General features: G+C 35.5%; 1 protein-coding gene across 1 annotated transcript in view; it reads left to right on the top strand.

The window, feature by feature from the left end:
- The window catches only part of ogdhl (oxoglutarate dehydrogenase L), a 51,391-nt gene that overhangs the window by 22,396 nt on the left and 2,603 nt on the right, over nucleotides 1-26,392 (top strand). The window contains exons 12-20 of the mRNA XM_682523.8: nucleotides 5,126-5,278; nucleotides 5,934-6,036; nucleotides 7,572-7,700; nucleotides 9,902-10,052; nucleotides 16,342-16,469; nucleotides 19,196-19,374; nucleotides 21,856-21,927; nucleotides 24,695-24,820; nucleotides 25,370-25,442. Of these exons, the coding sequence (XP_687615.2) occupies nucleotides 5,126-5,278; nucleotides 5,934-6,036; nucleotides 7,572-7,700; nucleotides 9,902-10,052; nucleotides 16,342-16,469; nucleotides 19,196-19,374; nucleotides 21,856-21,927; nucleotides 24,695-24,820; nucleotides 25,370-25,442 (1,114 nt within the window). The remainder of the gene's footprint in view (nucleotides 1-5,125; nucleotides 5,279-5,933; nucleotides 6,037-7,571; nucleotides 7,701-9,901; nucleotides 10,053-16,341; nucleotides 16,470-19,195; nucleotides 19,375-21,855; nucleotides 21,928-24,694; nucleotides 24,821-25,369; nucleotides 25,443-26,392) is intronic.

The raw sequence follows: 26,392 nt of genomic DNA on the forward strand, positions 1-26,392 counted from the left end.
CATATGTCATATGGCTCTGCGAAAAGGAGTGGGATTAAACAAAATATTAAGAGATTGAAAAAGCAAGCAACTGGTCCATAATTTTTGTTCAGAGAGGTCATGGTTTGATCTTTGATTAGTCTCAAGCAATCACATGATGTGATTTTGCAGTTCAGAGTTCTCCAAGCTTGAACTTTCCAATGCTGCAAACTGTAAAATTTGTCGCATGAGCATGCATTCCAGGTCTGCAGCATTCACATGCGTATGAATGGAAGTCTATAGGGAGAAAAGTGCAGTGTGACCGGGACTTTAAGCTGTAACTAATTAAACACACCTGATAAAACTAATTAAGGCTCGTTAGAAATCTACAGGTAATGTTGAAGCAGGGTGGGAACTAAACTCAGCTGCCCTTCAGTTCTTCAAGAACTTGGGGTTTGACCCCCATGGTATATAGCAGGGGTGCTTAATCCTGTTCCTGGATATCTACCTTCCTGCAGATTTCAGTTGCTACCCATATCAAACACACCTGCCTGTAATTATCACGTGGTGTTCAGGTCCTAATTAATTGGTTTAGGTGTGTTTGATATGGATAGCAACTGAAATCTGCAGGAACGTAGATCTCCAGGAACAGGATTAAGCACCCCTGGTATATAGCATACTTTTAAAGCACCTGCTAACATTTATCACAATCACATATCCAATAAACACACACACACACACAAAGTGCTGCAGTGAAATGTGTTACTCTCTCCTCAATGCTGACCATGCAAAAAAAAAAAAAAAAAAAAAAAATGAACAGCAAAAAACACAAAATAATTATTTTAAATTTTAAAGTTTTAAATAATTAACAGCCCTGTCAAATCTCAAAAAGTTTAAAATAATTATAGAAAACAAAAATAAAGTTGGCAACACCGAAAAACTAAAGGATCCAATCTTTTATTGTTATAATTATCTCATGACAACAAACTTTTTTATTGTTTCAAATATAAATTCATAGGTGGAAACACTGCTCTGAAAAATACTTAGCAACAAACTCACAACCTGGGACCGGACAGTGGAGCTTTTGTGTGTGGATGGCTATGTGTATCATGTTTTTGTAATTCCCTGTGATGATGTGCACATGTTACCTTACTGAGATGATGGAATTTAATTTTGGCTTAGTTGCCAGAAAGATACATACAACTGTTAGCATCTGTACATTATGGCAGTATGCAATATCCAATAAATACATATACTTAAACAAAAGTAATGTAAGAAGTTATATGAGGAGAGGCTAACTAGCTAACAATGTAGCTTTAAAGTACACTGTTCAAGATAACAACAATATAACTTAAAACACAGCCTTATTTTAGAAACCCACAAAAACATTTGAACACATTTTACTTACTCATTTTAGATTCTTATTTAAAGCCTAAAACATATCAGACTCTACATCTGAATTGATAGACAGAGAATAGAGCACACTCAGCAGTAAACAAATCAAACACCTGGCTCTCTTAAAGGGCCAACATTTTCTGAAAACTCTTTCTAACACCTTTGTGTTTAGAATAAGACGGACAGCCTGTGGGTGTGTGTGGTGATGCCTAAATCATTGTTTTTTACAGTTATTTACTGCACAATCTACAGAGTAACAGTGCAGATATACTAATTAAACACACCTGATCAAACTAAATCTAAAGGTAGTGTGTTGAAGGAGGGCTGGAACTAAATTCTACTAGGCTGTGGCCTTCCAGGAGTTTGACACCCCTGGTACATAGCATATTTTCAAAGCAACTGCCTACATTTATCACAGTTATGCACATATCGTTTAATAAAAACAATAAAAATATACTATAATATAAACTTCATCCATAGAAAAAAATAAATAAATAAATAATCTGATTCTCATGTCGTTCCAAATCTGTAGTAATAATAAAAAACACAACAAATATCATGATTTATACATTTATTTAGGAAAGCCTTTATACTGTTAATGGCACTTTTACTTGCCAGTTTTCCAGACAAATTCATTGAGTCTCTGCAAAAATGTATGTGGGTGTTGTTTAAGATATATATATATATATATATATATATATATATATATATATATATATATATATATATATATATATATATATATATATATATATATATATATATATATATATATATATATATATATTTTTTTTTTTTTAAATAACACATTTTTACTAGTTATTTAGCAAAATACTAATATTCAGTTGAAAGTGCAATTTAAAATCTTAACTATAGGTCAAACTAGGCAATTAAATTAGATTAATTGTAGAAAAAGTAAACAAAGTTATAAAAATTATTGTGACAATTTCTTTGCTCTGTGTGAATATTTTTGCCTTTAAATGCATTTCGTCCATATCTTACACTTACCTTTTAATAAGCTCTGTGGCATTGGTTGACTCCTGATACTCAATGTTAAAAACATAAAAAGAACCAAAGAAAACACAGAGATAAAATAAATATAAAATAGGAACATAAAGCATTAGAGTAGATGGGGCAGTAATGGTTGAACAGTAATTTACCATTTATTATCACAGTAAATATCTGTAATGGTACATAGAGTAAATTACTGTAATTTATTCTTTGCACTACAGAATTTCATACAAATCCTGCTCCTTTTACAGTAAAATACTGTTTCTTTTCATTACAGCTAAACACTGGCTATTTTACAGTTATTTACTGCATAATCTACAGTAAGGGTTAACAGTGTAGCTTCAGCTTGACACAAGTGTCGTTTTTGACGTGTTGCACCACACTGTTTAAATAGCAAATGCATTTGCGCTCATATGTGCGCCCATAGGCATTCTGGTCTAAAAAGGAGGTGTGTTAAGGCGCATTGCTGATGCATTGCTATTTTGAGGATCTAAAATAAATTGTTTAATAGACCAGCTGAGAGGAGGTCTAAAGTCCAGCGCAGAGCACGTTAGTTGGGCGCCTCGCTTAAACATTGCTTAATACACACAGGATGAACAGCAATATGATAATATCTTTACGAATAAAAAATAATGAAAGAAACAAAATGTTACAAAAATTATTATTTTTCTACATAAATATAAAAAAACATTGCTTCTTATGCTTTCATCTCGGGAGGCTTTTTCACTTCATTCATGACAACTTGCTAGATATGATGAACAGCCTATCTTCATTTTGATATTAGCAACTTAACAGACACAAAAATGTTAAGGCGTTGTGTAGCTACATATTTATATGAGCGTCATCTTCACTGTATGCATTTTCATAACAAATGGAGCCTATGACATTACAGCCTTCTTTCATTTTCTTTGAAAATACTAAATAATCTCTTTTGCTAAATATCAGTTTTAATAACAATAATGGCCATTATAAAAGTATAATGTACAATAAGTTTATACGATATAGGATATAAAGCAATCAGTCTGTTAAATGTGCAGAACTAGTGTACGTGCTTACATTAATTAATATATCAACATGTCTTTGCACTCAGCCAAAACACGTTACCTGAGAACAAGTAATAGACTCAAAAGACCAAGGTCAGGGAATATGTCGTTAGATATAGTTAACAAGATGAATTAAAGTCTGACGTGCTCAGCTCTCATCTGGGTAGATGTGCTCAAAGCACCTGCTGACTGCCTGGAGCTCAGACGTGCACATACACTGCAGTGCATGCCAGAGTGTATGTGTGTGTGGTCACGTGATGTGTGTTTTCAGAGGTATAGTGTGGATGGAGAGCTGTTCAGAAATACTAGGTGAAACGCCAGTGTGGACGAGGATCGTCGGTTTTATTTTAAAACGCAGTTTTAAAACTAAAACATATTAGTGTAAACAGGGCCCTAAGATTCTTTACGATCAAGTTAGCAATTAAATGCCTTGAGTAACACCTTGTTATGAGGCTTTTCACAAAGCATACATGCATTGATCATCATTTAGAAAGTAATTTAGGCATTGTTTTGCATTTATGATCACATGATTGTGCCAGAGAATCACCGTTCATTTGCAATACTAAGTAAATTATTTAAAAATGTACCTGGAGATTTAAATATTTTCATAATACTTTAACTAAATGACTAACTGTTAACAATGTAGAAATGTGTGAAAATGCTTTATACACCGCATCTTAAGTTGACAGTTTGTAGCACAGTAGCCTGCTTATTAAAAACAAAGATATGCTCTGTGAATAAGATTTTTAAGTGGGATGTAAACTTAAGTGGGATGTATAGACTGACTGTTAAAAAAAAGCTTCAACAGAGAATGCACTTCTTTAAAAAAACATTGCTTTTTAATGTTATCAACATATTGTTGATCATGTTTTACAGTGCTTTTATTGAAAGTATTGCGACATTTTGTATAATCTGTTGGTATGGAAATGCTTCTGAGGCCACTGGGGAAGGGGGTAACAACAGATTGTTGGGAATAAAACTAAAGAGCATTGATAGTATATACAAAGAAAGAGTACTAAATAAGGCTATCATGATTGTCAATGATGATACATCCTTTATCAAACACCTTCCAATTGTTACTATCAGGTCATCAATATTGTGTCCCAGGCATGAAAAAAATTGGAAAAATGTATCATTTATACCCCAAGCAATTAAGTTTTTTAATTAATCCTCCCTCAATAGTAGTTGATGGCTAGTAGACTGGATATTTATTTAGAGTGGGGGTACCATGTTTTTAAGTGATTTATTTAAATAAATGCCAAATGTAAAATGTCAGAAGTCTCTGCGAGTGTATGCTGCAATTGAGATTTCTCTGAGAAATCTCTTCCTAGATTGAGATATGGGGTCAAATAAAGATAACTAACTAAGATCCAGACTAATGAATGTTTAACAATTTCTTTTAAGAAAGTGCACATAATTAATTAAAATTGGAATCATCATGTGTAAACTTTTCAGTTCTTTCAAGTGTTCTTCTTGTGCTTTTCAGTCTGGATCTCATTCTGTGTGCTACTAATAATATCTGTTTAAATTGACATATTTTTGGCTCTACACACCTTAGTTAATTAGATTTTTTTACTTAGTTGGAGCACAAACATCCTTCAAGTAAATTTTATGAAAGAGCAGAAACTGTTTTGGTAGATTAATGATGCTGAATTTATGATTTATCAAGTAAAATATATATATGTATATTAACATTATTGATGTGTATTATGCTGTAGGTGTGCTACCGTCGGTTTGGACATAATGAGATGGATGAGCCAATGTTCACGCAACCCTTAATGTACAAGCAGATCCGTAAACAAGAACACGTGCTGAAAAAGTACGCCGACAAGCTCATCTCTGAAGGAGTTGTAACGCTGCAAGAGTTTGAGGTTTGTGTCTCACCCTATGGAAATTTCATTACCGCGTCATTATGCAACGTGAACATGTCCACCTGCTGTTGTTCCTCCCGTAGGTCATCCTAATTGACCTTTTAACTGATCCAAAGCATCTTTTCCACAGCTGTTGTTTGTTGTCCCGGCCTATTAGGAAGTGATGTTTCCTGTGCCTCTTGTATATTGTTTCCTGACAATTGATGGAGGCTGTGTTCAGATGCTCAGCCAATGTCTTTTCGCTCTGGAAATGACACGTTTCATACTTCACTCGCTGACCCGAGCTCTCGTTCCCTGGACTCGGCGCTCGCCACCCCTCCTCCTCCCAAGCAGCCGCAGATTTGTGTCGCTGTAGAAACCACAATCGTCGGACCAAACCATCCCTCCAGTGCGGATAGCTGACACCTTGTCTCGCCCGGCGACAGCTCGTTTTATTTACAACTGCATCCCTGTCACTCTTCACTCGCTGACATTCCTCAGGGGATTTCACTTAGAGAATAAATTGTGACTGGAATCTTGCTGTTTTCTCTACGCCGTAGCACATAGGTGCCATGAATCATTAATTAATAATTTGTCACAAATGTGTCAAGTGTCTGGCTTTTTGATGAATATAGTGGATGGCGGGCTAGTGCTGTGTTCTGTGAATTGTTTTCAGGAGGAGGTTGCTAAATATGACAAGATCTGCGAGGAGGCGTACACCAGCTCCAAAGATGAGAAGATCCTGCATATCCGCCACTGGCTGGACTCTCCATGGCCAGGTACATTTTCAGGGCTTTGTAGATGCTAGGCATTTCTGGGTTTGTATTTAGATTTGTTTTTCTCAACATTTTTTGACTCCAAAGGCTCTAGTTGTCTAGCATTTTTGAAAACTGGAGTCATGTCCTAGGGCTTTTTTTGTACTAAAGTTATTCTTGATGTTTTTAAAAAGTTTCACTTACAGAGTACATACTATTCTGTTTATAACATGCTACCCATCATAAGGATTTGCAAAAGGGACAAGAAAATGGTCACACTTTATAATAAGCTTTCATTAGTTAATGTTTTTACTAAGATTAAATAATTATGAATGATACATGTACAGCATTTAATAATCATAATTCATTAATAAATCATTAATTCAACGTTTACTAATGCATTATAAACATCCAAAGTCATGATTGTTAACATTAGGCAATGCCGTGGGTTAACCTGAACTAAAAATTAACAACTTTATTTTTATTAACTAATGTTAACAAACATGAACAAACACTGTATTGAATGTATTGTTCACGTTAGTAAATGCACAACCAGAAAAAAGTAATATGCAGGCCAAACCAGTAGTTGGCAGTATAACTTTAATGAATAAAAATTTTCCATTTTTGTTGAAAACTGTGTCATGTAAACACACCCAAAATTTTGTTTTATTTTCAACTTGTTTTAATGTACAAATATTTAATTATGGACAGCTTTAGCTTAATAGATTTTTTACAGCTTGTTATAACTAATAAAAAGTATCTAAAATGTATTTTTTTATTTTATGAATGATAAGTAAGTTTTCCTTTTTTTTTTTTTTTTTTTTGGGTAAATGCTGTAAAAGTTCTTTAAAATCAGAAATACACTCACCGGACACTTTATACCTGCCCAAGTGCTCGTTAGCGCAAATTTCTAATCAACCAATCACATGGCAGCAACTCAATGCATTTAGGCATGTAGACATGCTCAAGACAATCTGCTGCAGTTCAAACTGAGCATCAGAATGAAGAAGATGATTTCCAATGTAAATGACTTTGAACGTAGCATGGTTGTTGGTGCCAGACGGGCTGGTCTGAGTATTTCAGAAACTGCTCATCTACTGGAATTTTCACGCACAACCATCTCTAGGGTTTACAGAGAATGGTCCAAAAAAGAGTGGCAGTTCTGTGGGCGCAAATGCCTTGTTGATGCCAGAGGTCAGAGAAGAATGGCCAGACTAGTTTAAGCTGATAGAAAGGCAACAGTAAGTCAAATAACCACTCTTTACAACTGAGGTATGCGGAAGAGCATCATTGAATGCACAACATGTCAAACTTTGAGGCGGATGAGCTACAGCAGCAGTAGACCACACCGGGTGCTACACCTTGTTAGCTAAGAACAGGAAACTGAGGCTGGGTCCATGCTTATCTTATTTCAATGTCACATATACATTTTTAAATCATTGTAAGTCAAATGCCTCTTTGTTTGTTTGCTTAACTCCCTACTGGACCCCAAATCTATAGTTGAGAGTTACAGATTTAGTGGCCGTAAATGCTGACATGTTCTCTCTTGTCTGTTTAAGACTTCTTCAAACCAGATGGAGAACCAAAGAGCATGAGCTGCCCTTCCACTGGACTGAGTGAGGAGGTGCTCAAGCACATTGGTGAAGTAGCAAGTTCAGTCCCTCTAAAGGACTTTGCCATTCACAGTGGTGAGTTTAGGGATTTTGATAGGAAAGCATTTCATTCAGAGGTCGGCGTGTGAAATTTAAAATCCTAATTTTGTAAGTATGTATTTATTTAGGCTAGTAACTCAGTAGGTTGTAGATTCAAACCAGGGAAGAGCATAATTTTACACATAAAACAAGTATGTGGAAAGGTACCCATGCCTGTCAATTTCCAAAAATATACTAAAAACATAAAACTAGACAACAGAACTTTCAGGTTATATTTCAGTAAGCTATAATCTTGATATATACTGTACTATTGGCTTGATGCATGCGATAGCTGTAACTGAAAAATAGACATTTAATATATATTGTATAGTGACTGAGTAATGTATGTATGTAATCTAGAAATTAAACCGCTGTTGAAAGGCATAAGGGTGAGTAAATTTCAACAGATTTTTCTCTTTTGCTTTAACTACCACTTTAATTATTGTTGCCGAGTCCCAGAGGCTGTTCCCAGCAGTCAGTTCATCAGCTAGATTATATCTTATGTACTGTTAAGCTTTAACCACTGGGGACAAAACACTGGAAACTGACATCAAAGCATCAGAGGATGATGGTGGTAATGGTGTGGAACATCAGCAAAGCTCTGACAGATGATTCCTGCCCTTCTGATATAGGAATGTCTCATTGCTCCAAACGGGGCCATAATTTCTTTCACTGAGCCGCGGACGCAGGGGAGCCATAGTGGATTGATGGAGTTGCACTATGGGACCATTACACTTAAAGAGCCGACTCCAATCTGGCAGCCTTAAATTCTGCTAAATCACCCTAACCACCATAGTCCTCCCGCTAAACTCGCTTTATTGCCTGCCTCTAAGCACAACTGCCTCAGAGCATCAAACTAAAACGACAGGCAAACGTATTTCCTTTATATAGACTGCAGCTTTATTTTAGTGGGATATTGTCTATGATAAAACAGGATATTCTGATTGGTTTGTTTTTTTATGAGCGTAAACTGTGGAAGGCATGTGAACACATAAGACATTTTTAAAGCTTAGATTTGTGATAACCAATACAGTTTATCTGATTTAATGTTGACAGAACAAACAAGTGAATAAATGTACATTGATGGGTTTTCTTGCTGTTAATTTGATCATATTTATTAAGTGAAATGATATTCATTTTCTTTTCGGCTTAGTCGCTTTATTAATCTGGGGTCGCTACAGCGGAATGAACGGCCTGAAATGATATTTCAGAAAATAATATTTTATTTTATTGAACTCAGATTTACAAAAACATTTTATTTTATGATCAGTCCCAGATGCTTAATATGTTTATATTTATATATACGTTTAGTAGTTTAGTGTTTATTATGAATGACCATTATAGAGTAAATAGATTTAGGTGTCTTTAACAGTGTTAACACTGTAAATATTTTAGTTTTTATTATTCTTATTTGTTATATGTGATCTATTTTATTTAAGTTTTAGTTATATAACAATTATAATTTTTTTACTTCGTTTTTTTCAGCTAAAAATATACTTTTTAATTAAGAAATGTTTAATGGCATTTGTTTGACTTATCTAACTATCTGACTAAAATTATGTTGGCTTAACAGTTTCACTTGAGGATTTTTTTATTTATTGATTCACTCTATCATATAAATATTATTGTTTTCTGACTAACAAATATGTTAGGTAGCTTATAAAGAATTATTCAATTTATCTATTAAAGTTTATCAAAAATGGATTTTGTAAGCTAACATCAAGTTGGATCAACTTTACTTTACTTTAGAAAATGTGATTTATTTTCAATGATTGACTCAACACGGGCAACGTAGTGGCGCAGTAGGTAGTGCTTTAGCCTCACAGTAAGAAAATCACTGGTTCAAATCTAGGCTGGGTCAGTTGGCATTTCTGTGTGGAGTTTGCATTCGCATGGGTTTCCTTCGGGTTCTCTGTTTTCCCCCACACTCCAAAGACATGCGGAACAGGTGAATTGGGTATGCTAAATTGCCCATAGTGTATGAGTGTGAATGAGTATGTATGGATGTTTCCCAGAGATGGGTTGCGGCTGGAAGGACATCAGCTGCATGAAACATGTGCTGCATAAGTTGGCGGTTCATTCCACTGTGGCAACCCCTGTATTAATAAAGGGACTAAGCCGAAAAGAAAGTGAATAAATGAATAACTCAATACAAGTATATGGTAATTTGTATACATTCTATATCTGTGTTATTTCAGGCTTATCACGTATCCTTCGAGGCCGAGCAGATATGATTACAAAGCGTATGGCGGACTGGGCCCTGGCAGAGTACATGGCATTTGGCTCTTTGTTGAAGGACGGCATTCATGTGAGACTCAGTGGACAAGATGTAGAAAGAGGAACATTTAGGTAAGACGGTCATTACATTTCAATAGAAACCACTTTCAATACTTATTTATTTATTGTCTTTTATAATTTATGGAGCAAAAGGTAAAGAAATTCATCACATGCCATTAAAAGGGATAGTTCACTCAAAATAGAAAACTACCTCATCATTCATTTACTCTTCACTTGTTTTTTCTTCTGTTCAAAACAAGAGAAACAAACAATCTTGCATACTATCTGTATGAATATTTTATTATATATGACGTTTCAGGCCCATGATCTTCATCAGACATATACACAGAACAAACAACATCTTTAAAAATACTAGTTAGTGAACATCATCAATGTGAGCAAATCACAGTGCGTAATACAAATAAGTAACTATGTACCATTCAAAACTCCCTTTGTCTAAAAAAAGGAAGACAGAGAAATAATCATTAAAAAAAATAAAATAGTAAAAAATTTAAAAATAAAAATAGTAAGTAATATTAAGTAATCACTTAATACCCACATCTTTGTTAACCTTGTAAAGTCACTATCCAGAAAAAATGCAAGTATTATTGAAGCAATACCCATATTGCATATAATCAAAGTCCCTTTAAGGCAATTAAATTCTGTCTGAATGGGGAAACATCAAATTCTCCAAAAAGTTCCTGCCAAGCTTACCATTGAATTTTGTATTAGGAATCAGAAATAAAATTAAACAACTACTGTCTCTTTAGCTTAATTTCTAATCATCTAAATCACACAAAATCTGCAGAAACTCATGTCTGGTCTGAGCCCCTCCCCCAGAGTATTGTCAGTCTACGCGCTAGGAGAATGCTAAGAACTTCCAGTAGGCAGCTGATGCGTATAAACAGTCACATTTGGACAGCTTTGAAACAATAGTTTTAATCTATTTTACCTGCTTTTATCATCTTTACACTAATACTGTTGTCGATTAGCGCCACCTCCTGGACTGAGCATTTTAAAAAATGCAATCTAATAGGATGGAAAGCAACTGCTGTGAAGCATTTTCTCCTTGCTGTCAGACGGCATCTTTTGCTTTCAAATACATAACCAACCCAAACAAATGTAATTCACCAAAATGTTTGACACACACACACACATAGCCTGCACTTTCCCGCACTAACACACTGATTTAATAACTGTGACAAAGTAAAAATAGAGGCTAGTGTCATTTTGAAATGACAGATTAACACAAACCGGGGTAAATACAACACACTAAACGAAACAAACGGCTCGCGATTAGAATGAACAGCAAATCAGCCAGCAGAGTATCAGTAACAGACTTTCATTGGTCAGTTTTGTAAATTGCATGACATACCTGGTAAGTTTCATGTCAATAATCTGGTTTGCTCTATAATGCAGTGAAGTGTTGCGTGCGCGTGCATGAGCGTGTGTGCGTGTTTGTGTGTGTGTGTGTTGAAAGCTGCTGAGCTTACAGCTGACAGGCCGGGGAAACACACACACACACACACACACACACACACACACACACACACACACACACTGTATTTCTGATGGCAGACACGTGAACTAGGAGAAAGTTTTTTCTCTCGCGCTTAAACCACATCTGGCAGATTATAATGGCTTTAACATACACCTTTCAAAGTTGTGTGTCACAAAAACACTCCGTAATCCACTTAAAATGCTATTGAAACCCGGAGCGCAAGTTACCTATTGTAAACGAAAGTTCTAACCGTTCTACCAGAAGACGCTGGTCGATATGTCGGCCTCCATACAGCAGCAAAGAAAAAGGTCTACAGCGATTGATGATTGGCTCCTGTACTAGACGGCAGGCTTTATTCGCCATATATTGTAGCAATCGATGATTAGCTCCTGTATTAGTAGGCGGGGCTTTATTCACCATATTGACTGTTACACTTTTTTCCCCTATCAAAGTCACATGTCTTGTGTATTTTGTAGTCTGATATAATGATGCCTCCCAATTTGAAAGATCACAAAACACTCCAACTTATAAAAAACACTTCTGTTAAACACAAAATAACAAAATAATAATTTTGGAAAATGCTGGGACTCATTGACTTCCAAAGTATTTTTGTTTTTCTATGATGGAGTTGTTGGGTTAGCATTCTTTAAATTAGCATTCTTCAAAATATCTTGTTTTGGATTAGTTCACTTTCTAAGCAAAAAATGTTTTATTTTAACTGCAACTGAACTGAAGCAGTTTTAATTTAATAGAATTTCATCAATGTTAAGGTGCTTTGACACAATCTTCATTGTAAAAGCACAATATGAATAAAGATTAGTTGAATTGAATTGGATTGCAAATGCTTTCATCTCAGAGCTAGTGCCAGACAAGCTATTTGTTGTTAAAAAGTACATACATTTAATAAATAAAAAAGACCAATCATTCAGCTTTTAAGGTCCTTATTCCTTGATATATATTTGATATATATATTTTATATATATATTCCTTGATTATATTTTCATTCTGAAGTGAACTAATCCATGAATTCATGAATTGGTATGCTTCACAGTCTTCAGCTGACTACATTTTTGCAACTAAAAATAGGCATGTAAATATTCTCTACCTTATGGTTCCGTTAAAACTCAGATGTCAACTCATTGACAAATGACGTCAGCTTGTCGCGCACAGACGGACTCCTTTGGGAGTGGCGAAGAGACACCCACATGGTGCCGTCACGGTACTGCTTCTGCAGGAAACCCGGTTTATGTCACCCAACAGCAGAATAGAGACACATACTCCCATGTCTGTTCATCCTGTGTGGGGATTTTATGGCTGCCGGATTTGTTTGAAAACAGTCCACACATCAATGAAACTCTGAGCCATTCATTGCAACACAAATAGCATTATTTACTGATTCACTTTACAGTTTTTGACTCTACATTTTCTCTCAATGGGCTCCACCAGACAGTTTTATGCTTTGCGTAGAGCGTAATGAAGGTAAAATGTAAGTGAAAAGCGTCAGCAGAGTGGCTTGTGTGTGTTATGAGCCTTTTTATCAAAGTAGATTGTCTGCTGGTGCATATATTCCCCTTTTTTTCTCCTCATGAAAAGGCTGAGGCAGTGAACATATTGGTATGATTCAGTCTGCTGGTTCTGCTTGTTACTCAGGGAGTTAATGGCTATGAGTAATTGATTCAGTCTACTGTGTTTGGGATTGCACCGAGTACTGTGCTCTGCTCCCTTGATTGATGAAAGCAACACACAGCTGATGCACTGAGGAAACTGTTTACTCCCCTGATTCTCTGTGTTTCCAGAGCTAGCCCACAGAGACAGGACACTTTAGCTTAAAGAGCCACTTTTGATTTACATTTGTGATTAAATGAGCATGGCAGACAGACCCCAATTAGCCTGAACACATTCCTTGTGGTTACATTCTCCATTTCACAACATTATCTAAGAGAGAAGACCTTATTTCTCAAATGTGAATTACCCGGGTTGTTAGGGTAATGCTGTATTTAAAGGTTATGTAATGCGTTTGCACTCGTTGTAAGTTGGGACGGTCTGCACTAGGCATCATTACTGTGATATTTAGAGGACTTTAAACATTGTCTAATCGCGCTGGGTTTGATGTCTGGTTTGAACATTGCATCAGAGTGAGCCAGCAAAACGTATCACATCTCCTGTCTGCAGTCCACTGCCGTCCATGATCTTTCACACTGATAGGACATAAAGAGTTGGAGTATCACAGTTCAACATTAGAGTTAAGGAAAAGGTTCCTCACAATGATTTACATATAAACTAGTGTTGTGCAAAATTCAATATGCTATATCATGCTAAATAATGAGAATTTCAATATGTGATAAATTATTCTAGAAATTGAGCAAATTGACATATGTTTCATATTACTTTAAATAAAGCATCCCTACAATGTAGAGGTTTGCATTTCCGCAGCTGTACCACGGGTGCCGTGGGACCCGACCAGATTTCTTGCGGCAGGGGATTAAGGCCCAATCCCAATTTTATTTTGTGTCATCGAGTGACAGAAAGTTGTGGGACTGCTGTACGGGAGTTATGATTAGGGATTATAGATCGTGAAATTTAGCGGGTATTATTTTAGCGTTTTTTTTCAAAGCATGATGGTAAAACATTAACTCGGTTATAAATATATCAAAACACATGTTTGTTTGTTGTAAAAAATCGTAATAATGACAAAAAAAATTCTAATTTGTTGATCTCCTTACTTCCGGGTGCAGCTGTTGCTGGGGTATTCTGGGATTTTTTTCTTACCCCTTGGTTTCAAGTGTGGTCCTGAAAAGTCTTCGTTTGAAGTGGTGTATACCACTTGCCCTTAGCCCTATGCCTTCAAGCTAAAGAGAATTGGGACACCACTCTCACGGGCACGCATAAAACAAGGGGTAGGGGTAAGGGGAAGGGCTAAGGAGTTGAATTGGGATTGGGCCTAAATTTCCGAACAAAACGCGCTCAGTAACCGGGAGCGGGAGAAAGCTGGCTAATAATATAGCATTTCTGAGATCTGATGTTATTTTGCAACAGCATATCTGTGATTTCTTCATTCTTATTGAGCACCGGTACAGCCAGTGCCCATGACTGTTACCTTGCAGGCACAGAACATCAACATGATGTCATATTGACGTTATACCCCAACATTGTGGGGACGTTGGGTTTTGTTTGGAAATAAAAAAATCAGGTTGACATCAACTCAACCTCTGGCCGACTCCAATGTCCAACCTAAAATCAACCTGAAATCAACCAAATATCAACATCAACATCTTGCATTAGCAATCGGTCAGTTTACTGTTAAGAAACCCACATCAGGCAAGTCTGATGTATGGGAGTCTTTCATGCGTTTTAGATGCAAATGGAAAAAAAAATTACTCTTTGCTGGATGTGATAATACCTCAAAGCAGTAAAGACTGCAGTAAAGACTGGAACCTCAGGTTTTAGGCAGCACTCATGTCTCATCACAAAGGGGCAAACAAAACTGATGTTTAGCCTACAATCCTTCCACAACCAATAGTTTTATCTGTTATCTCTCTCTTTTGGTAGTACCCAGTTTAAACGTGAGATTTTGGAAACCAGATCCAAATTTTGCGGGAATTGTCAGGTTGGGTAGAAAATTATTCTAAGCATGCAGTGAGTGAACAAAGGCTGAATATACATACAGTATTTCAGCATCTATATTGAAATTATTACTGAGCTTTTTTTGTCCATAAAACCAGCATGTCCACCCTGCTTGTTTTTAGAGATAAGCATTGATCAACTCTGGGTATATTTTGAGAACCAATATATGTGTACTCACCTTCTTGCAGTTTTTGTATTCACAAGTCAACTAGAGGGCATCGTGTACATTTTTGACAAGTTCAAATCTCAAAAGGCACTATTTCCCATATGTGCCATTTGACGTGAATTCACCTAAACTGTAGGGATTATTTACAGATTTAACCAAAAAAATGAGCAGTCTGTCAGATGTAGAAGAGCCGGAGTCAGAGATTCAAATAAATAAATTAAGTTTACTGAAGATAAATTGCAGTTTCATCAGCAGAAGCCAGCTTCAACATTCAGATAGCAAAGAGTTAATTGTAAATTCTTCTGAAAATATTAACATCCTTCTGGTGCACATTCAAACTTTGGTCTGCTCTGCCTGTTACGTCTGTCGCAGTTTGCTGTGAGCTACTGAGTAAAACCAATTATGCTGGAAAAGCCATCCATACAAAGGTAAGCAGTCACTGGCATCGCACCGTAGCTTTCTTTTTTCACACAAAATCCAGCTATATGTACCCGTGAGCACATATTTCTTGGTTCTCAAAAATGTAAACCAGGGCACATTTTCCCAATGAGCCTGTGTTGGCATTCGCATATAACTACATTGTCTGATTTGTTGAAAAGTCTTTCACAGGGTGTGCAAGGGTAAGCTTGTACACAACGATACATTTGGATTAAATCACTCATTAAAGCACTCATCAGTTGTGAGTGGATATTTTTTAATGTTTTGAAAGAAAAAAAAACACCAAAGATGAATTTAAGCGAAAAGCTTTTTTTCAATAAATATTTTTATTTATTATGTTGTGTTAGGTTAATTCTGTGATAGCAAAGCTGAAATTTCAGCAGCCATTTTTTTTCAGTTTTCAGTGTCAAATGATCTTTTAGAAGTCATTCGAATGCCCTGATTTCTGTGATTGGGTTAAGGAACATGTTAATGTTAACTGAACATTAACATTAACCATGTTAATGTTAACTGAATGTAACACTAATTAACTTAATTTAATGTTAATGTTAACTTAATGTAACACTAATAAAAGCTTGACATTTTTCTATAGCTGCATTTATTTAATACATTTTATGACTTGCTCTTTCCAGTCACCGTCACCATGTCCTGCATGATCAGGAAGTTGATAAGCGCTTCTGTGTCCCGATGAACCACTTGTGGCAGAACCAGGCTCTCTACACAGTGTGCAACAGCTCATTGTCTGAGTATGGGGTTTTAGGTAAGATGCATCTGTGCTGTTTTTATCTGATATCAATCCAGAATTTGAAACATTCAAGATATTTGTTATTGATAATATCTGAAAAATGACCTCCAAAAATGAGCAGACTGTACAGAACAAACTGCTCTCAATATTCACGGACACATCCTGTTTATACTCTCACCGCCCACTTTTTTAGGTACACCTAACTAGTACCGGGTTGGACCCCATTTTGCCTTCAGAAGTGCCTTAACTCTCCATGGCATAGACTCAACAAGGTGCTAGAAAAATTCCTCAGAGATTTTGGTCCATATTGACATGATAGCGTCACACAGTTGCTGCAGATTTGTCTGCTGCACATCGATGACGTGAATCTCCCGTTCCACCACATTTAAAAGGTGCTTTATTGGATTGAGTTCTGGTGACTGTGGAGGCTATTTGAGTACAGTGAAATCATTGTCATGTTTAAGAAACCAGTCTGAGATGAATTGCACTTGGCGCATTATCCTGCTGAAAGTAGCCATGAAAAAAATGGGTACACTGTGGTCATAAAGGATAGACATGGTCAGCTACAATGCTCAGGAACGCTGTGGCATTGACACAATGCTCATTTGTTACTAATGAACAAGTAAAGTAAAGTGTGCCAAGAAAATATCCCTCACACCATTACACCACCACTACCAACCTGAACTGGTGTGGTCTTCTGCTGCTGTAGCCCATCCGCCTCAAGGTTGGACGGGTTGTGTGTTCAGAGATGCTCTTCCGCATACCTCGGTTGTAGCGAGTGATTATTTGACTTACTGTTGCCTTTCTATCAGCTCAAACCAGTCTGGCCATTCTCCTCTGACCTCTGGCATCAACAAGGCATTTGCGCCCACAGGACTGCCGCTTACTGGATATTTTTCTAGTTTTTGGACCATTCTTTGTAAATCCTAGAGATGGTTGTGTATGCAAATCGCAGTAGATCAGCAGTTTCTGAAATACTCAGACCAGCCTAACTGGCACTAACAACCATGCCTCGATCAAAGTCTCTTAAATCACCTTTCTTCCCCATTCCGATGCTCACTTCATACTGCAGCAAATCATCTTGACCATATCTAGATGCCTAAATGCAGTTGAGTTGCTGCCATGTGATTGGCTGATTAGAAATTTGCATTAACGAAAAGTTGGACAGGTGTACCTAATAAAGTGACCAGTGAGTGTGTGTGTGTGTGTGTGTGTGTGTATCTATATATATAATATATATTAATAATATATCCATTTGTATTGTTTTTTTTTTTATATTTCCTGTGAAGGTAAAAGAGCAAGGAAATTTTACAGTGTTTCTTATAAAATATTTTTTTTTTCTGAAAAAGGTAATTTTTTTGTTTGTTTGGCTGGAATAAAAGCATTTTTTTTAATTCATAAAAACTATTTAGGATCACTGCTAGCCCCCTTTATATATTTTTTCAACTGGCTATAGAACAACCACTTTTGTCTATTAGCTTGGCAAATCACAGAATTTTAACCTTCCAAGGTAACAATATAATCTAGTTAATCCTTTATATTGCACTTATAAATAAATACTAGTGTCTTACAAAATAAGTACAAAAATATGTAGTCATCATGACAAAGAGTACAGAATTACTAATTAAAACTATTGTGTTTAAAATTATGTTGAAAAAAAAAATTTCTTAGTAAGAGTTTTTTTTAGGATTGGTTAAGTTTGTAATCATGTTCAAGGAATAAAACAACTTACCTAAGGTAGATCTTGTTGATGGGTATTTACAAATAAAGTTCAAAGAAAATTGCTACTCCAGAAGTAAATCAATAAAAGTAGAAATGATTAAACCTAAATTCAATGGAAAAAGATGATAAACAAATGTAAGAAATAAATAAGATCCAGACATTGTCTGCGTTGAGAATAATAGTCTACTAAGACTCACATATACAGAAGTCAGATTAAATCGCACTGCTTACTTTTTAAGCTCGCCTTTAATGCTATTGGTGCTCAGCACACATGTATTACTATACAAGAGGTAAAATCTTGTTGCTTTAGCTATACAGTAGCTAATACATTATGCTGACACAAATGTTTTTTTCTTTTCTTTGGCAAACAAAGCTAAAACATACCGCTGACACAAATGTTTTGTAACCTTTTGACATGCTTTTTAAATGTGGAACTTCTGCTTTCCCAGTAGCTAATGTGTAAACCTGGATGGCACTAGGTCATCTGCAAGGAACGTGTTGTAATGAAGAGACATTTCAACTAATTTGCAAAAAAATTATTTTTCTCCCTACTTCCAGTGCTTCCATCAAGTGACAGTTTTGCTGCAGGATCTGTAGCTTGAGATGAGCCATTTTCTTCCTTCATTGCCAGCATTCTGTTGATCAGTTTTAATATGTCTTGCCTGTTGTTGATTAATCCTGTCGAAACTTCCTCTCATTCATTCATTCATATTTTTTTTGGGCCTAGTCCCTTTTTTATCAGGGTCACCACAGCAGAATGAACCGGCAACTATTCCAGCATATGTTTTACACAGTAGATGCCCTTCCAGCCATCTTAGTGTTTTCAGCAGAGGGTTCTTCTGGATTTAGTTTGCCTCAGTTTGTTTTGTTTTTTCATGTCATTCCAGACAGAATGGATAAAGATCAGATCTCTGTGTAGAGCACTGGCTATATGCAGACAAGAATCTCACTTTGGAATTACAATTATTGACAAAAATAAATTGTCAAAAATAATCCTGACATGTGTAACTTTTCATCAGGTTTTGAACTTGGTTTTGCCATGGCGAATCCTAATGCCCTGGTGTGCTGGGAGGCTCAGTTTGGTGACTTTCACAACACAGCTCAGTGCATCATAGACCAGTTCATCTCTGCAGGACAGGCCAAGTGGGTCCGACACAATGGCATTGTTTTACTCTTGCCCCATGGAATGGAGGGAATGGTAAGTCTGCTCATATATATATATAAAAAAATTTTTTTTTAAGGCTTTATATTAATGCCCCTTAAAAACCCTTGTTTTTTTGGGCAATACCAAGGATCGTTAAGTGAACACATAACTTAGAAGTGACTGAACATTATTCAGTGTCCTAATTACTCATGCTGAAAATAATGAAAAAAGGTGTATCACAAATGAGTGGACCGCATGTAACTTGAAAAACTTAAATGACTAAATATTTTTTTTCTTCTGTGAATAACACAGGGCATTAATGCTTACATTTTTGAAGTAATTCATACTGTAATCTGACAAAGTTTATTATAGTCTATATATACTCAAGTAAAAAAATTAAAACGTGAAAAAACCATAGCAAGCAATATACAGATTGCGAGCATATCAACAAAGTCCATGCTGCTAAGACTGACATTGCGTAACTATGATTATAAATAAACACTGGTGAGAAAACTGGTATTTGCAATAGATTTGTTTGTGCAGGCTCTGCAGTTCACCAGAATTATGTTGACAAGTGAGGTGTTAAGAATTGTTCTTAAGTATACACTCACCGGCCACTTTATTAGGTACAGCGGTCCAGCTGCTCATTAGTGCAAATTTCTAATCAGCCAACCACATTGCAGCAACTCAGTGCATTAAGGCATCGTCAAAACGATCTGCTGTAGTTCAAACCGAGCACCAGAATGGGGGAGAAAGGTGATTTAAGTGACTTTGAACGTGGCATGGTTGTTGGTGCCAGATAGGCTGGACTGAGTATTTCAGAAACTGCTGATCTACTGGGATTTTCACACACAACCATGTTTAGGGTTTACAGGGAATGGCCAGCCTGGTTTGAGCTGATAGAAAGGCAACAGTAACTCAAATAACGACTCGTTACAAGCGAGGTATGCAGAAGAGCATCTCTGAACACACAACACATCAAACCTTGTGGCTGATGGGCTAAAGCAGCAGAAAACCACATCGGGTGCTACTTCAGTCAGCTAAAAACAGGAAACTGAGGCTACAAATCACTCAGGCTCATCAAAATTGGACAATTGAAGTTTGGAAAAAACATTTGCCTGGTCTGATAAGTCTTGCTGTGACTTTCGGGTTAGAATTTAGCATAAACAACATGAAAGCATGAATCTAACCTGCCTTGTGTCAATAGTTCAGGCTGGTGGTGGTGATGTAATGGTGTGGGGGATATTTTCTTGGCACATTCTGGGCCTATTAGAACCAAATGAGCGTCAACACCACAGTCTAGCTGAGTATTTTTGCTGTCTACGTATGTCCATCCCTTTATGACCCATCTTCTGATGGCTACTTCCAGCAAGATAATGTGCCATGTCATAAAGAGTTAATCATCTCAGACTGATTTCTTGAACATGACAGTGAGTTCACTGTACTCAAATGGCCTTCAAAGTCACCAGATTTTAATCCAATAGAGCACCGTTTGGTTGTGGCTAAACGGGAGATTCGCATCATGGATGTGCAACCAACAAATCTGCATCAACTGCTATCATGTCAACATGGACCAAAATCTCTGTGGAACATTTCAAGTACCTTGTTGAATCTATGCCATGAACAATTAAGGCAGTTAGGGGGTCCAACCTGGTACTAGTAAGGTGTACCTAATAAAGTTTGCAGAGACTGTATCAGACTATTACTGATATACAGTAAGACTATGAGCCATTCACACACACAAAATAAATAATTGTCTACATGCTTTCTTAGTGAGTTCCCTTTACTTGTTTTTACACATTAGTAATAAAAAATATTATTGCATGAAAATTTTCACGAATATCCCATGTAACTGTAAAAGGCTAATAGTAAATTTACTGCTACAATTAAAAAATAATTGATAAACAGTATGTTTAGATATACTGCATCTCTTTATTAAACTAATATTTTTTCCCAATTTTTTCACTCCGATTTTTAAAATTTTTTTAAAGTTGTAAATACAACAATTATTGAATGATATGTTTAGAGAGAAATATGAATTTAGGTGTTGTTGTTTGAATGTTAATTATTAATCCAGCATGTCACTTTGTAATTGTTAAATTTACCATGAAATTCTACATGAAAATCATTTCTCCAGAATTTTCCCCCACTGTTTGTAAACATACAAGAATCTGTTCCATTTACATACGTAATTTAAAGCACCCAGGACATCAGCATAAATATCATGTAATATTTAACAGCTTATTTTCTCTGATTTGCCCAGTGAAACCCAGTGTTATTTTTAGAATCTGTTATGTACTGTAGATAACAACAGCCCATACAGATCACTGAATCTAATGATGTAAAAGACTGGCTAAACTCCTTTTGTTTCTTTTTACTCAAAGGCAGAATAGCAGTACTAAGATCAATAATGATGACTCAAGTTTGGTGTAAGCCGATAAATGAGGCTATAATTCTTCAGCTCAGTGTGCCGTTTGATAGAGCTCCTCTCATTAGCGCTGGTGTGTGTGTGTGTGTGTTTGCACTAATGAACAGGGCCCGGAGCACTCGTCAGCACGGCCTGAACGCTTCCTGCAGATGAGCAAAGATGACCCCGATCGCTATCCGGTGAGTGGTCCTTCCTGCAATGCCTCATGCTGATGGCCACAGGTAGTTGGAAACGGACACACTTCACTGATTGCCAATTTGTTTGATGCTTAATATAGTTCTTGTTGATACTGCTTTCCTGTTTAGTCCAGCAGTGTCAGTCGCAGTGGCAGGGCATCATGAATAAACACATTCAGGGGTACAGGGATAGTAGTTACAGCTCTGATCAGTATTTAGAAGATGTAATCATTAAACAGGGAAAAGGCCAAACCAGACAGGAATTAGTTAATGGCAGGGTTATTATTTTTAACTAAAAGTAAATACTAATACTATGTATGCAGTGGTGTAAGTGTTTGTACCATTCATTCATTCATTCATTCATTCATTCATTCATTCATTCATTCGTTTATTCGTTCATTAATTAATTTATTCATTTATTCATTCATGGAATAAAAGTAACACCAAATTTCAGAAAAAGACATCAGACCAGTAGTAAAATGTGGTGATGGTCTGGGGCTGTTTTGCTTATTCAGGACCTGGAAGACTTAATAAATGGAACCATGAATTCTGCCAAGTACCAAAATATTCTGAAGAAGAATGTCCAGTCATCTGTTAATGACCTCAAGCTGAAAAAAACTCTGGTTCTGCAACAGAACAATGATCCAAAGCACACCAGCAAGTCCACTTCTAAATGGCTGTAGAAAAACTCAATGATTCTGGAGCAAGATGTTGCAGAGGCCTAGTCAAAGTCCTGATCCGAATTCAATTAGGATGTTGTGGCATGACATTAAAAAGGCGACCCCAGCTAGAAAACCCTGCAATGGGGCTGAATTACAACAGTTTTGCAAAGATGAGAGGGCCAAACTTCCTTCATAGCATTCTAACAGCGTCATTGCAAGTTATCATAAAACACTTGATTGCAGTTGCTGCTGCTAAGAGTGGCTCAACCAGTAATTAGATTTAGAAGGTGAACAATTCGGATTTATACCTTCCAATCCATCTCAGCATGATTTATCCTTTTTCTTATTATCTTGTTTCTCAATATTTTTATTAAATATAATTACTTGATTATTTGAATGAGTATTTAACTTTGAATTAAATAAGTTAACACATTGCTTAATATAAGAATGTTCAGTGCATTTGCCGGTCTCTTTATAACTATTTTCAGAAACCACCAAACTAGGTCAGAGGTCACAGAGACCTTGATTGGAACTGAGGGCTGTGGACTGGAAGCAACTTTCTCTATTGTTATTTCTATAAGTTAATACGATCTAAAATGTCTAAAAGTGATTTTGCTATTTTTACGGTTAATTCTTTTAAAGTGATTTTACTGTTTTTACGGTTAATTCTTTTAAAGTGATTCTTATTTTTATGTAGATAGAAACTGTGTGTAGTGAGGATATTGTAGCAGACTGTTGATGGAAACAGTCTTGAACCAGTTTGATAACACAGCTGAACGTACAAGAAACAATCCTTGAGTTTCCTACCCCAGATGGTCTCTTGCGTCTATTGTGTCTTTGGTTTAGCAGTTCACAGGTCTGGAGTCAGCTCTAAAACAGTCTAGTGGATGTCTGATGTTTATGCTTAAGATATTGTTCAGAATATATGCACAAACCCCACATGAAATTTTTCCTAGTTTATCTGTGTTTTAACTAATCAGGTTAGATCACCTATATGTACAACGCAGTTAATGACGTTATGTGAGAGTATAATTGTTATTGATTGGTGATTGTAAGCAGAGCGGCCTAGGAACTCATTGCGAGTGTTGAAGCTGGCTTCTGCTGATGAAACTGCAAACTATCTTCACTAAACTTGATTTTTTCATTTAAATCTCTGACTCCGGCTCTTTTTCATCTGACAGACTGCTCATTGTTTGGGGTAAACTGTATACCATCCCTACAAAGGCAAACACCTTTTTTACACAGGGTTACATAGTTTGTATTTTGTTTTCCCATAATAATAAAAACTTTCAAAACCACTATTTGTATTTTAGTAATTTGGTAAAATAATTACATTTATCAATAACCGTGTTTGTGTAAAACATTATTTTTGTTAATCTGTAAACTGATTACATTGTCTTTAATAAAAAAAAATCTGTTATTTACACCACAAAAAACTTGCCATGTTTGCAGAATGGTTAAATTAATTTTTAAACATTATTATTATAAATTCAAAAAAGAGTTGAAATTGTTATTTGTTAAAATAACCCTGATTTATAACCACGACTATCAAAAAGAAAAAAAAACCTCTAAATTACAACATTTTTTAATTTATTTATTTATATATATATATATATATATATATATATATATATATATATATATATATATATATATATATATATATATATATATATTATTTTGTAAGAAATGTTTTAGAGCTTTAGGAAGGGGTTGCAAATAAACTCCTATGTTAAGGTACGGTTTGCTATTTTGGTACCTTTGGCAGTGAAAATTGAGATAAACGCACACTGTACTTTACTTTAAAATAGGCCATTATTTCATATAATTATAAAATATAAAGTATCAATGTGTCATTTATTTATTTATTTTGTGCAAATTAATCATGGTTTTGCTACATTACCCATAGTTTAACCATGGTATTTGTCGTATAACTGTAGCTATACAAATGGTAATCAATAGACTTTAAAGCATGGTTACTACATAAATAAAACCATGCTTAATTTTCATAAGGTACATTTTGTTTTCACTTTGACACATTATATATTTTTTTAACCTGATATTAATGAATCATTTTAATGAGCTGTGTTTTATTTACCACATTTAAGGAATACACTGGAGACTTTGAGGTCCAGCAGCTCTATGACTGTAATTGGATTGTGGTCAATTGCTCAACACCTGCCAGCTACTTCCATGTGCTTAGGAGGCAAATATTATTACCATTCAGGAAGCCAGTAAGACAAAACTTGCTCCTTTCTGTGTGTTTACAGCAAATCATTCTCAATGTACTTTGTGCATTAATTATTCTCTTCTTGCATATCTGTTACTTTGCAAATTTGAAACTGTACACATTGTGAATTGTAGTAGAGGTTTAGACTGGAGCTGTAAGATAAATGACACACAGGTGCTGTGATGTAGATAGACTTTATAAACTGAAGTCTTAACTTCATAACTTTATGTGAAAGTTTAACACATCCCAACGCTCTTTTGCTTCTGTGCCACTGCATTTGTTTAAAGTGATTCCCTGTTGTGGAGAAGTGCAGAGGTTTGTGGAGCATGAGAAAATCTCTTCCTGAGCAAATTAAACTGTGAGCGTCTGGGGATGCTGTTGTTTGTTTTGTATGAAAGTGCTCTTAATTTACTGTTTTGCTTGGTTTCACAGCTGGGTTTTTAGCAATATTTTGACTTAGACTGAAGTTTTAAACTTCCTAAATGCATCTTTAAATCAAATACAGTTAGTCTTTGTTTGACTGAACATATTTTTTTTTCTTTTCTTTTTTTAGCTGATCATTTTTACACCAAAGTCTTTACTGAGGCTGCCTGAGGCCCGCTCCAGTTTTGATGAAATGGTCACAGGTATAATATTCTTGTACAAAATCACTGTAACACTTTAAATCAGCACTTTAGAATTTCTGACTCTGACGCAGCTCCATTGTTAAAGACAATCAAACAATTGTAAAAGCCCTCAAGATATTTCTGCTCATTTTCCAACATTTTTATTTACAGAGTTCCCACTGCCCCACTGAAAATGTATTCATTTTTACTCTCCATCAAGTGTTTCAAACCTTTAATTGTTTCTTTCTTTTGTTGAACAAAAAAGAAGATATTTTGAAGAAAGCTGAAAACCTGTAACCATTGATTTCCATAGTAGAAAAACAAATACTATAGAAGTCCATAGTTACAGGTTTCCAACATTTTTCTAGAGAATGAAATACAGAAAGGGTTGAAACAAACTCCTTTACCATAAAATAGAGTAGGAGCCCCATATTTACAGTTAAAATAACTTTAAAATAATACTTAAACATAATTTTCAAACCTAAATACATCATTATTTATATCATTATTTTGATTAAAAATGTTTAATAACAACATTTGCTTGAAGTAATTGAATAATTATTTCATTTGCAGTTACATAAGCAATTTTTAATGTAAATGTTTTTGAGGTTTAACACTTTATTTAATAAAAAAAAGCATATTGCTACTCTGTTGTTAATTATTTTTTATGTATAATAATTTATCCAATTTCCATGTTTTTCCCAAGACTAGAAATAAATTTCAGTTTTCAAAATTGTTAAACTTCTTATATATTTCAGCTATATGGAAACCAAAGTTCTTGGATGTAAAATTATTGGATATTAAAAGGATAACTTAAAATAAGAAACATAAAAAAACAAGTTTTAAAAACTTCTTAAGCTTGTTTTCAACCACACTGTGTATGATTTTAGATCATATTGCCATGACCCCCTGATTGAAAACAATGGCTTTAAACTGTTCCCAACTTTGGTGGATAAAATTTCTAACTTTCT

The sequence above is a fragment of the Danio rerio genome, chromosome 13 (genome assembly GCF_049306965.1).
Source record: "Danio rerio strain Tuebingen ecotype United States chromosome 13, GRCz12tu, whole genome shotgun sequence".
In the NCBI taxonomy this organism is placed as follows: Eukaryota; Metazoa; Chordata; class Actinopteri; order Cypriniformes; family Danionidae; genus Danio; species Danio rerio.